Here is a 12,709-nt window from a genome sequence, read left to right as displayed (position 1 = left end):
AGAGAGACAAGAAGGGAGTTTATGAGGGGTAGACATACTGTCTTTAAGGCGAGACTGTAGCGTTTCCTCCATGAACTGAATAGCAGCGTCCCACTGGGGCTTGTCTGTGATAGAACGATCCTCCAAAGCGTTGTGTTGAATCACTCTCTGTACCGTAAATACACGAGTAACATTTACCAACGGCACTCAAGAAACCCTTGTGTGTTGCATTAGCAAAATAATATATTATTTCTGGTTGTAAATTCTATATCGAATTTCTGGTATTGTGCATGATATTTACCAAGCTGTCCATGGCTCGCTCATTCCACTTGTGTCGTTTGATGCTCTCTTCTTTGACAGCTTCCTTAAGCTTATCAAAGATGTCATCCTGATCCTTCCCTTTGTATTCTGACATGAAACGGGCAAACTCCTCCTGCAATGTCTCCCAAGCAACCTGATTAGGAAAGAAAAGATATAATTTAAAAACTGGATGAGAGAAATTTTATTTTCATATTGTGTTATACGTCACCGTATATTCTTGGGTCAGTCGATATGTTTTGCTGGGGGTTTTTTTATGAATACTGTTATTATGCAATAAATTGATCAAAAGTAACAGTAAAGATTTTTACATTGCTGCAAACAAAATATTTATATATACATTATCATTATTGTTGTTAGTACTATTATCAATTTTGAATGCAGTTAATAACATAAAACAAATTAGAAAACAGTTATTTATATTTATTTATTAGTTTATTTGAAAGGGACAATGCAGAAAAACATTGCTACAATTTCAAGCAGCCGATGCTCCACATACTGGCTTCTAGCCAAAGGCTAATTTGCAGCCACAGTCCCTGGTAAGGCTTTTTTAACAATACAATTTTTTTTTTATTTTTTTTTTAATATTTAACAATATTACTTTTTACTACGTTTTACTATAATTGATTAAATAAATGCAGCCTTGGTGGGCATAAAAGACTTCTTTCAAAACTTTTAAATGGTAATATAATATAAAATTCAGAAGAGAGCAATGGGGCTGTCAAAAACGTTTTTCTAACCAAACAAAATGTAAATATTACAAAATCTTCTACATTTCACATTAACAATCTTTTTCACCTGATGATTTGGGAAATTTAACAACTAAAAATCAGCACAAAAGAAATATCAGTGTTTCACCAGCGAAGATTACCTCTAGTGCTTTATGAGGAAGTTGTTTATCAGTCCACTGCTTGAGTTTAATATCTACAGTGGTGTTGAAAGTGCCCGAGTTCATGGTCTGAGCGGCAGGCAGGTAGATGTTCTCAATAACGTGTGTCGAGACCCTTTCCCAAAGCTTTTTCTGCAAGATGGACTCCCTACAAAGACAAAATTTACGTTTGTTCATTCTGAAAATACACACGAACAAATAACAACAAAAATGTACTTCATAATTCTAAACAGTCGTGTGGAAAGTATAGGACTTGACATTAAGACAAAGATAAGAATATTCTGAGGGTGACGGTCAAGCTCGTTTATCATAAAAGGCACCATATTTCATAGCTTCCTGTTTGCTTTGTTCTATCGTGGCACATCAATATACACACATCTTCAATAACACCAAACTAGCGCTGGCCAGAGAAGCCACCCTCCAGCTATTCATCATGCCATTGATTTGAGAGGCTGATGGAGCACACTGGGCTGCCTACAAACATCTGATCTATTTCATTTAGCTTGTTCCTCTGGGTTTTGGGATCATAACTCAAGGTACAGCTAGCAGCTTTGCATTCTGATGGTAGAGTCAGCCCTGAAGCCATGAGATGGAGATGCAGAGTTTAATGTCAGCCAGCCAACAATGATTCACAGAGGAGAATTCCTCATTTGTTGTGGTTTTGCTGATGGACAAGAAATATATATATATATATTTCTTGTCCATCAGCAAAATCACAACAAATGAGGAATTCTCCTCTGTGAAACGAAGACTCGTTCTCTCGCCCCTACAGTGCAATTCGGCTAGGTATACATCCGCGCTAAAATATCAAGGTGAAAGTCATCATAGCTTGCGTAGTATAGACCCAGCTCCCAGCTCAACTTTGAGAATAGATTAACGGCGATATTTTTTTTAATCGCCCGATAAGAGTCTCACGTTAACGCAGCACGTTAATGCCGATACGGGCCGACCACTAATATATATATATATATATATATATATATATATATATATATATATATATATATATATATATATATATATATATATATATATATATATATATATATATATATATATATATATATATATATATATATTATGTGCATTAACGTGAGACTCTTATCGGGCGATAAAAAAAATATCGCCGTTAATCTATTCTCAAAGTTGGGATGGGAGCTGGGTCTATACTACGCAAGCTATGATGACTTTCACCTTGATATTGTAGCGCGGATGCCGAATTGCACTGAAGGGGCGAGAGATTCGAGTTTCGTCAAAAATATTGATATTTCGCTATGTATCAATACTGAAATATCTGAAACGATACAATACTAATTTTCTACAGTATCGATATCAGCTGCGCTCTTCTCTCCGGCCGACAGCAAGTTGACACGCACCGCCTAATCCTCTGAACATTGTAAACGGGTGTTCTGCTGGATTTTTCCTCATGTGTGACCGGTCTGAATTTCGCGCGGGGTTGCACATAACGTTAATTCTACTAATTCCCGCAGATTTCGCGCTCGCATCTGAAGCGCACACACACATACCGTAATAAACCCGCCTCTGACATACAAGTGCAAAAAGGAGCTCTTAGATATTATTAATGGTCAAATACACTCAAAAATGTCTCAATGCCCATTTTGGTGAGTTTTAACCTATGGTTTTAACGTAAACACAGTCGTAACCAGCTCACAGGAACAGTGTTTGGGATCCATGCATGCGACAGGTCTTACAGCGACAGAAGTTATTTATTATTCAAACTACAAAAAGACAAACGATCACTTACGAGCACACATATTCTGAATGCCTTCGGCAGAATTCAAATGAGCCATTTTAATCTAGATTCATTCCAAGATTACAGTGAGATTAATCTAGATTAAAGAAATTAATCTATACCCACCACTAATATATATATATATATATGCTATTAACATAATTTTAATTAATGTTTTTTTTTTACCCTGGATATGTGATGTCAAAAGCTATGTTTAGCAAAGTATAAATATCATAAAATAATGAATAAAATTAAATGAATGAATACATTAATTAATTAATCAACAAATGAACAAATAAATTAACTAATGAATCAATGAACGAATAGGTGTGTTTGACTAGAAGTTGCACTTGACTATGCAGACTGATGTACAACATCAAAGTACAGCGAGAGCAGACAGCTTTGATGTCATACACCGATCGATCTCCTCAGCACCACTTCCTGTCGAACACACCCAATGAACAAAAGAATGAACAAGCACACTAATAGAGAAGAAATTTAAGTTGGAAGTACCAAATAAAAAAAAATTGTGCTGGGCAAATCAATTAATCGTGATTAATCGCATCCAAAATAAATGTTTGTGTTTACATAATATATGTGTGTGTACTGTGTATAATTATGTATAAATACATACTCCATGTATATATTTGAGAAATATTTGGATGTATATACTGTATATATATTTATATACTTTATCTTATATATAAATATTTTATACATAAATATAAATTTTTTCTTAAATATATACATGCATGTGTGTGTATTTATATATACATAATAATTATACACAGTACACACACATATATTATGTAAATACAAACTTTTATTTTGGATGCGATTAAACGCGATTAATCGATTGCCCAGCATTAATATTTTTGTAAATCTCAAGTCAATTACAAAATTAGTAAGAAGCCATCCACACAGAACACATTATTCATTTGTTGAAAATGTTTAATCGATTGACAGTCCTATGATTCATTTTGTAGTTGATGAAAAGATAAGTGCTCACCAGTGTTTTGGTGTAACTTGACTCAAGCTGATCACCTCATCCAAGATCTCATTTTTGGCCTTCTCATAGAGCTCATTCTATGAATGAAGAGCATAATATACACAGTATAAAAATATATATACTTAAGCTCTGGTCATATCACACATGATTATTAAGGATGTCAAAGATTTTCCAATACATAAATTACAGAATTAAAAATTTTTTCTTTTATTCTCCACTTTCTTTTTGAAAGGACAACACATTAGGAACATTTTATATTCCTAATATTCACTAATGTGGCGTTAATTATTTGCCATACTTAAATTAGAATATTGATCTGACACTTAATAAGGTGTCCTAGACTTAAAGATCTAGTATAGATCAACCAGGAGCTGATTCTTACCCTGTCCAGCTCTCGTAAGCGAGGGTAGTTGTTCTTCCACTCAGTCTCCAGGTTAAATCGAGATGCTGGTCAACAAGGAAGGAAAGATCCATTTAGCTTTTCATTACGATCCATAGATTTTGTTTGTTTTTTCACTCATTGTCATTCCAAATCTGTATGGCTTTCTTTTGCAGAACACAAAAAAAAAGATTCCCATTGGTTCCAAATTAACTTTCATTGTATTTTTTTGTCCATACAATCAATGCAAGTCAATGTACACCAAAACTGTTTTGAACATTCAAAATATCATCATCTGTGTTATACAGAAGAAGTCAAAGAGGTTTGGAATACTTTGAAATTTCAATTTTGGGTGGACTATCCCTTTATATAATTTTATGGAAAGTGTGTCTTACATAGAGGTACTAATATAACCACCATTGTGACCTTAACATGTGGTAAAAAAGTGCTACAAATTTCAAAACATTTCGATTTCAGTTCATATGATTGTAGCAAGTAGGTCAGATGTACAGTAAGTAAAAAAATTATCATTAGCAACTTGGCTATTGGTTTCACACAAAAAAGAATAATCAGATTTTCTTTAAAACAATGCGTTCAAAGTTCACTTAGCCACCAAAAATAATAGAGTGAACTTTGACTAAAACTTTACAAATGACAACAGCCCTATTCCTCAGACACTTCCCATCTCTGTCTAGCTCCCCAAAAAGGGACACCAGATAGCCTGCGCTGTGGCCGTGATCAATGCACCTGGAGGCAGGCGTGCACTGTATCAGCAACCCCACGTCCCCCTGGGGCCCCCGCATTCCCAGCATACACACGGGCCGGCCGTCTCGCACAATGGAGATGACGCTAATTGCTCTGGTTATCGGGCTGGCCCTGGTGCAGCTGTGGAGATCGATAGCCCACACAAAGGTTTGAGGAGCGTCCCGTGTCAGGTAATAAATCTAGAGGCAGAGCGTTAGCAGGGGTGGCCTGTTAATTGGCAGCATGGAGGTCTCCAGCGTGCCCTGTGCAGAACGCCTGAGCTGAGGTGAGGTGTGACGGGAATCGCCACGCACAGGACTAGGAAATAGCTCTGCTGAGGTGGGTTCCAGAGTTAAGTGGCTGTCGAGCTGTTGGTTTGGATTCTATTAAGGTTTATTTACTGAGTCTCCTGAGAGCTGATGTGTACTCTTCTCAAAACTCCCTTGAAAATCAGCATCTTATTAAGGGATAAAAATAGCAATAATCAAACTTAAAAGCACCGTTCATGTGCCTTTTTTATTTCATGGTTTTCAGACATGTCCTAAAGCCATGGTTAACAACCTTTCTGACTTCAAGGCTCCCTATTGTCCATAGGAGTAATCAAGGGACCCATGACTTTTTCAGTAATTTGTTATATACAGTGGTGGCTAAAATTATTAAAACATTTGACAGATCTGAAAATATTGACCTTTTTTTGGCCTCCAAAACATGATTTAATTTCATAATGAAACATGCAGATGGTTGCTCTGACCATCAAATATCAGATGAAGTGAGTCTTATTGTATTTAACCACTTTAATATTTGGTATGTCCACCTTTTGCAGCAATTACAGCAGCACATCTCTCTGGCATAGTGAATACATTTCCTCTGAGAACACTAATGTTATCCCATGCCTTCTGCAACTGAAGCCAAAGGCTTTCCTTTGAATGTACAATCTGTCCAGTTTATTTTCCAACTCGCCCCAAATGTGCTTGATGGGGTTGAGGTCCGGACTTTGAGGGGGCCAGTCCATCATTTTCAATGTTCCAGCAGATTCCTTCCGTCGCAGGTAGTTCCGGCAATAGTTAGAAGAATGTTTCGGGTCATTGTCCTCTTGGAAAATAAATCCAGGCCCAATAAGACGACTCGCAGATGCCAAGTGTTCTAATAATTTTGGCCACCACTGTACTGTGTAAGGATGGACCTTTTTTCACAGGCTTTGAAGATGTGTTTCCAATTATTAACATAGAAATTTCAGCAATTATATTTTATATTTTCATTTTTTTTTTATTGCATTTATAACACTAGTGTTACATTACATTGGATTACATTTCAGAAAACCTGCTGTGAGGGTGTTTGTAACACAACGGCTAAGGGAGTGACAGCAAATTTGACATCTTCCTTTTCTGACCACAATATCTCTCAATATTTTTTCATCTTTTGGAAAATCATTAGAAATGCGATCAGGGATTTGTTTCTTTTGTTATTCGCAAAAAAAAAAAGTAGTTTCTATTCACCTGCTTCATAGAACTCCGAAAGGATAAAAGGGTATATTAAGGATAAGGATTTTTAAATATATTTATCACTCACAATTTCTACCTGACTGAATAACAATAAAATGTTTATTAGCTATAAAAATGGTCATATAGTTCAAAAGATTTGATTAATTTACATGATATTTCCACGTCTAGGATTTTTTTTACCGTGGATTTTACCTATTTTTTTATAATTTTTTATAATTATTAATCAGGTTAAAAAATGTCAGATTATTTTAATGTTTGTTTTTTCTTATTTTAAATTATTTCAAGTCATCTTGAGACCTCCTTGTAAGATCGATAAGGTCCCACTAATGGGTCCTGGCTCCCTGGTTGTGAACCACTGTCCTAAAAGGATATGCTATATGATATAGATGTAGACAAATATTACATATCTGAGAGAGAGGGTGAATAGAAAATGTTTCTGGTGGAAAAAAAAAGTATGTTCTTTGCAGAATGCTATCATATGGCTTTAGAAAAGTGATTTTAAATCCTGGTCCTGGGGACCCGCCAATCTGCACATTTTGTATTTCTTTTCCTTCTTACCTTTGAAAGCATCTGCTTGTTGTTCCACTGACTCTCTCACCATCTTCCAGAAGCAGTCTGACACAGCAAGACTCAGGTTCTTTGTGGTCACCTGATGCGCTTTCAACATGCCATCCCTATAGCAGTTTGGTTGAAGACAGTTCAATCAAAATATGTGACAGATTATAGAAAAAGGTAAAGTAGAAATAGGCATTTGAGTCCTACCTCAGCAATCTTGAGTTCTGGAAGAAGTCCTCCTCGTAGTCTTTGATGGAGTCTATGCTCTCATTAGTACTGCCTACAAAACAATCATGAGTTTGAATGACATCTAAGCCCAGCAAAATGCAAATGAAAAAGATCTCACTGTTTACCTTTGCCGGTTACTACTGCAAAGTAGCCCAAAGCCTTCATTGGGAATAATCTGCCTTCAACTATTTGCTGGATCTACAAATAGAGAAAATGAATAGTGAGGCGAATAACTAAATGTTTTAACTTTGTAAATGAAGTGTAAAACATTCCCATGAATGCCATCACCTGCACATAAAAGCATTTAATATTTCCTTCTTAGTGTCAGAGGATACAAAGGAGCTCCCTCTAGTGGCTAATACAGCAGGTAACACTTAGTATTGGGAGTTCATGTAGTGAAATATCTCAAGGTCTTACTCTGTTTGGACTAGCTAGATTCTTTTCTGCCATGTCAACCTTGGTAAGAACAAAGATGGTCCTTTTGCCCTGAGGGTCCATCTGACTGACAAGATCAGTGACTATACTACGCTCTGCATCTACTGAGCCATCTGAAAGAGAGAAATAAAACAAGAGACAAAGAAATATTAATAGTGTTGGCTAAAAGCAATGATAGTGCTTAATGACAAATATTTTAATGAAAGAGTGAAAACTCACCCTGAATGCATAGGATGATGGCATTTGGATTCTGCATGTAGGCTTTACTAATGCTAAAAATGGTTTCCTTTGTGTCAGCAGCCATGCCGGCGGTCACAGTCTGTATACAAATGAAACAGTCAAGTGACATACTTTTAATCAAGTCAAGAACATGTACCATGTTCTGCATAGATGTATAAGCTTATGTGTGATGAGTAAAACTGTATGAAAATGTACACAAAACTTACACTAATAACCCCCGGCAAGTCAACGAGCACCATTCTCTGGATTCCTGGGCCTTTTACACTTAAGGAAATGGTCTAACAAAAAATAGAAAACACATGAATTATGAATATCAAAGCATTCAGGCAGATTCAAGCGTAAATGTTTTCACAAAGCACTGAAGGAACAAGGGTCTCACCTCAGGGCTGACTGTCTGACCATCCTTCACACTCTTCCGCATCCGGAGTTCAATCTCGTGCCTCAATGCTGCAAGCTAGTGAAGAAAAGAACCTCATCTTAGTGACCTGGCAGTCAAATATAAAGACTCACAAACTTGCACTACAGAATTTTAAGATACTTACATCCTCCTCTTTCCCAAGGTCAAACTCACGAGTGCTGTCTTTGAACATTGCTACATGGTGAGGGCCTTCGCTCAATGTCACCTTCAGAATAAAACAAGTCAGGTAAACGCATCACAAATATGAAGCAGGACAACTGTTTTCAACATTGATAATAATACAAAAAATGTTTGCATCAAATCAGCAGTTAGAGCATGTAACTACTACAGAGTTTAAATAGTTTAATTCACCTTAACAGGAGACCTGGTCATCATTTCTCCAGAGCCTCTGGGGAAGATTCTAGCTTGAGCTATCATCTCCAACACACTAGTCTTTCCTGCACTCTGGTCTCCAACCACCACCACCTAGAGAAGAGAAGAGAAGACAGAACCTGGTTATGTTTGACTCATTAAGAGGTGTTTGGTAACACTTTACAATAAGGTTCATTAGTTAACTACATTAGTTAACATGAACTAATAATGAACTGCACTTATAAACTATTTATTTATCTTTGTTAATGTTAATTGCGACATTTACTAATGCATTATTTAAATCTTGCTAACATTAGTTAATGCACTGTGAACTAACATAAACAAACCATAAATAGCTGGATTTTTATGAACTAATGCTAACAAAGATTAACTAATGCTGAACAGAGGTGTTGTCCATGGTTAGTTCATGTTAACTAATGCATTAACTAATGTTAACTAATACAACCTTATTGTAAAGTGTTACCAGGTGTTTTATGTAACCACGTTACAGGGAAATAATAAGGTTGCAGTAATGCGTTATTATGTTCAGAGGAGGGAATGTGAGTTTTACCTGTAAAACGTAGTTTGCAGTTTGTTTATTTTGTAATCTTTTTATTTTATTATTATTATTAACTCGTTAAAAATATTTAACACAATTAATGCAGCTTACGTTTTCCAATCATCCTTTGGCTAGCGTTACATTATATGATCACACTCTTATTCATGAAAAATGCTTTTAAACCATTTAAGCGCCACAAGACAAAAGAGAACGGGCTGTCTGTGAATATCCTGTCTATGTGACACACTCACACGATGCACGGAAAGACGCGTGCCAGTATCGTGCGCACTTGAATCGAGCTCTTTCGTGCTTGAACAAACAATAACACAAAGAATTATGCTAAATTGTCCGTTTTGTCAGGTATTCTCATAAGAACAGTTGTAAATAAGTTAAATAATGTCTTAAATGAACTTTAAGAGATGTGAGAAAATGAGATGCGCGTAACAGCATGTCAGATCCGTGTCATGTTCGGCAGCAACAGATCTTAAAGTGACAGCAGCCTAATAAATCAGTTGCTATGATGTCTGTCATTAATGTTAATCAAACAACAAAGGTAACAGACAATTGTAGCTTTAATAAGGATTAATCTATATTTCATACAGGTGTTTGATAACTTTATTCATTTTCTGTATATCTCTAACAGGTAGGAAGTGCATTGTATCAAATGATTCATTTACATGTAAGTGCATAATAGTTAAGGCCACCTAATATAAAGTGGGTCCGTTTTTTTTAAAACCTAACAAATGTTGAAATTGATAGCTTTCAATTATACTGTAATGTTGAATGTCTATCATTAATCAATTTCATAGAGACATCAGTAGCAGCACTAGTTCATAGTGATACTGACCTGCCTTCATTCATAAAAAGATGTTGTAAAAAGATGTCAAGTTGTTTCTAAATTAATTTGGAGAGTAACTGAAATTATTACAATATAAAAATATTACAAACTCCAACGCGATTAATTACAGAAAAAATATGTAATTCGTTTTTTTTTTTTAAATAATCGATTGATAGTACTAATTTAAAACCATTTTGAACTCAATGCAGCATACATTTTATAGACATTTTTGATGGAAAGAATACCCAATTAATCAATGAATTAAAGATTAATCTACAAATGAATCGACTTTCAAAAGAGTTACTAGTCTCAAGCTTTGTGTAAATATTTGACATTCTAAAAGAAGAACAAATAAGAATGACACTGACCCTTGGCAGGTGATCTTGAGTATTGTAGTTGGAGTCATAATCTGAGAGAATGTCCAGGACCTCAGAGTACATATCAATCAAAGACTTCTGCACAGGATCAAGAACAGGACAAATGCATCAACGAAACCCAGTAATCTGTTCTTTGCGTTCACCGACAAAAACAAAAACGGTTGAAATCTGACCTTGACTTTTCTTTGGTGAATCCCCTTGTCATCTTTCTGCAATACGACTTTCCTCAGTTCCTTATTCTCCTTTTCCAGACGCTCCAGCATCCGTTGGTACTTCATCTATACAAGCATGAGAGAAATGGAGTATAAAATGATTACAAACTTAAAAAGTCAAGGCTTAAAATTAATGACACTTAACAGTTGATACCTGAGTTCGGAGAAGTTCTTCCTGAAGCTGGTCAACTCTTTCTTTATCAGATGACTGTAAGCACAAGAAACAATGTAGCAGACTATGACCATGTTATATCTTTTCAGGACAGCTGATCATCTTCCTAATATCCCCCTGTAAGAGTCATTGCACAAGCAATCCACATCGCATGCATTCAATTCCAGTGGGCATCCCAGCAGAGGAAAGGCAAGTTAATGCAAAGAAAAGAAATTACACTTCTGGATTTTTCAAGCATTTAATCAATCATTTATTCTTCACACAAATCACCACACAAAAAACGATTTGTAAAGGATGCTTAGATTATAAAATCAATGCATCAAAAGCGCTTCTTGAATCATTTATTGGCCCGCACCTGCAATGCAATTGTTGAGCGCACACACCTCAAACTACTGGGCAAATCACAGAAAAGCAGTGAATGATTGGACACAAAGGAAAGGACACAAACGGAAGACATCAAACACACACAAACACACGTAAAAAACAAGGGTGTGTGATATAAAATGTTTTTTGTTTCCTGCTAAATAACATGTCTTTTGCTTATGTGCAGATAGACGACATAACTGGTTCTGGTGTTAGGCAGGTTAGTTTTGCTGGCCAACCGCTGAGGCAAAGTGCATTGCACTCCATGTGGCAGGACGGCACACCACTCCATGCAGTGAAAATTAACTGTTCACTTGGGACTGTGTAAATAAATGGGTTTGCATGAGCAAGGCAGAATGGATCCAGTTTGGGCTTATCGCAAAAATTATGCAAATATACAAGACTCACTTTATACTGCTCGTAATAGATGGATTGCAAATTTTATGTTTTTTATTTGTTTTTAATAGTGGTCTTTTGAAAGCTACTAGCGTTGCTAGTATTTTACTGGATTGTTTAAATGGATGATGTTTTCAAAGTCACTTTTTTTCATTAAAAATCAATGTCTAGTGCAAACCATGGGGTTCAAAAGTCTGGGACCACACTGAAAATCTGAGATCAAAAATCTAAAGTTTATTTAAAGTTCACTTTAAAATGAAAATTACCCCATGATTTACTCACCCTCAACCCATCCTAGGTGTATATGATTTTCTTCTTTCTGATGAACACAATTCGGAGATATATTAAAAAATATCCTGAAACGCAGAAAGTGTAACGCCTCTCACAGTTCAAAAAGCTTATGCTACGTTCGACGTAATTTGTCGCGCTTTTTTCATTATGGAAGGCGGTCTGTCAGAAGGCCTTTATTAACCCCCCGGAGCCATGTGGATTATGTTTATTATGGATGGATGTGCTTTTTTGAGCTTCAAACTCAATGGACCCGTCACTGCCATTATAAAGCTTGGAAGCGTCAGAGTATTTATTAATATAACACAGGTTGTGTTCATCAGAAAGAAGTAAGTCATATACACCTAGAATGGCTTGAGGGTGAGTAAATCATGGAGTATTTTTTATTTTAAAGTGAACTACTCCTTTAATCTTGTAAATAAATGTTTTAAGTTGTATCTCAAATTATAAACCAAGAAACAAAGCATAAATTGAAAAATAAATATTTATACATAAAGATTCTGTACTATTTTCAGGTCACTAATAAAATGAGCAAATTTGTGATAATGCTCTTTGGAACATTTTATAATAGAAAAGCATTTTGCCACATTGTATGGGGTAAGGTGTCACAATAGAAAAATGTTGTAATTAAAACATTCATAACATCTAAAACATGTTTTAGCTTACCCTGACCTAACATTTCTGAAAAATATCCCTGACTGAGA

General features: G+C 35.7%; 1 protein-coding gene across 4 annotated transcripts in view; it reads right to left on the bottom strand.

Moving 5' to 3' along the window:
* The window catches only part of opa1 (OPA1 mitochondrial dynamin like GTPase), a 59,278-nt gene that overhangs the window by 29,254 nt on the left and 17,315 nt on the right, over positions 1-12,709 (bottom strand). For all 4 annotated transcript variants that reach the window (XM_079840142.1, XM_079840140.1, XM_079840141.1 and 1 more), the window contains 17 exons: positions 10,941-10,994; positions 10,748-10,852; positions 10,566-10,652; positions 8,801-8,914; positions 8,574-8,654; positions 8,411-8,485; positions 8,238-8,309; positions 8,011-8,110; positions 7,774-7,904; positions 7,482-7,554; positions 7,336-7,408; positions 7,132-7,247; positions 4,331-4,395; positions 3,949-4,025; positions 1,169-1,334; positions 281-433; positions 39-147 (listed from right to left, as the gene is read on the bottom strand). In XM_079840142.1, coding sequence (XP_079696268.1) covers positions 39-147; positions 281-433; positions 1,169-1,334; positions 3,949-4,025; positions 4,331-4,395; positions 7,132-7,247; positions 7,336-7,408; positions 7,482-7,554; positions 7,774-7,904; positions 8,011-8,110; positions 8,238-8,309; positions 8,411-8,485; positions 8,574-8,654; positions 8,801-8,914; positions 10,566-10,652; positions 10,748-10,852; positions 10,941-10,994 — 1,651 coding nt within the window. The remainder of the gene's footprint in view (positions 1-38; positions 148-280; positions 434-1,168; positions 1,335-3,948; positions 4,026-4,330; positions 4,396-7,131; positions 7,248-7,335; positions 7,409-7,481; positions 7,555-7,773; positions 7,905-8,010; positions 8,111-8,237; positions 8,310-8,410; positions 8,486-8,573; positions 8,655-8,800; positions 8,915-10,565; positions 10,653-10,747; positions 10,853-10,940; positions 10,995-12,709) is intronic.

This window comes from Gobio gobio (assembly GCF_949357685.1).
Source record: "Gobio gobio genome assembly, chromosome: 17".
NCBI lineage: Eukaryota > Metazoa > Chordata > Actinopteri > Cypriniformes > Gobionidae > Gobio > Gobio gobio.
Note: the sequence above shows the minus strand (reverse complement) of the source record. Positions and strands in the feature narration are given on the sequence as shown.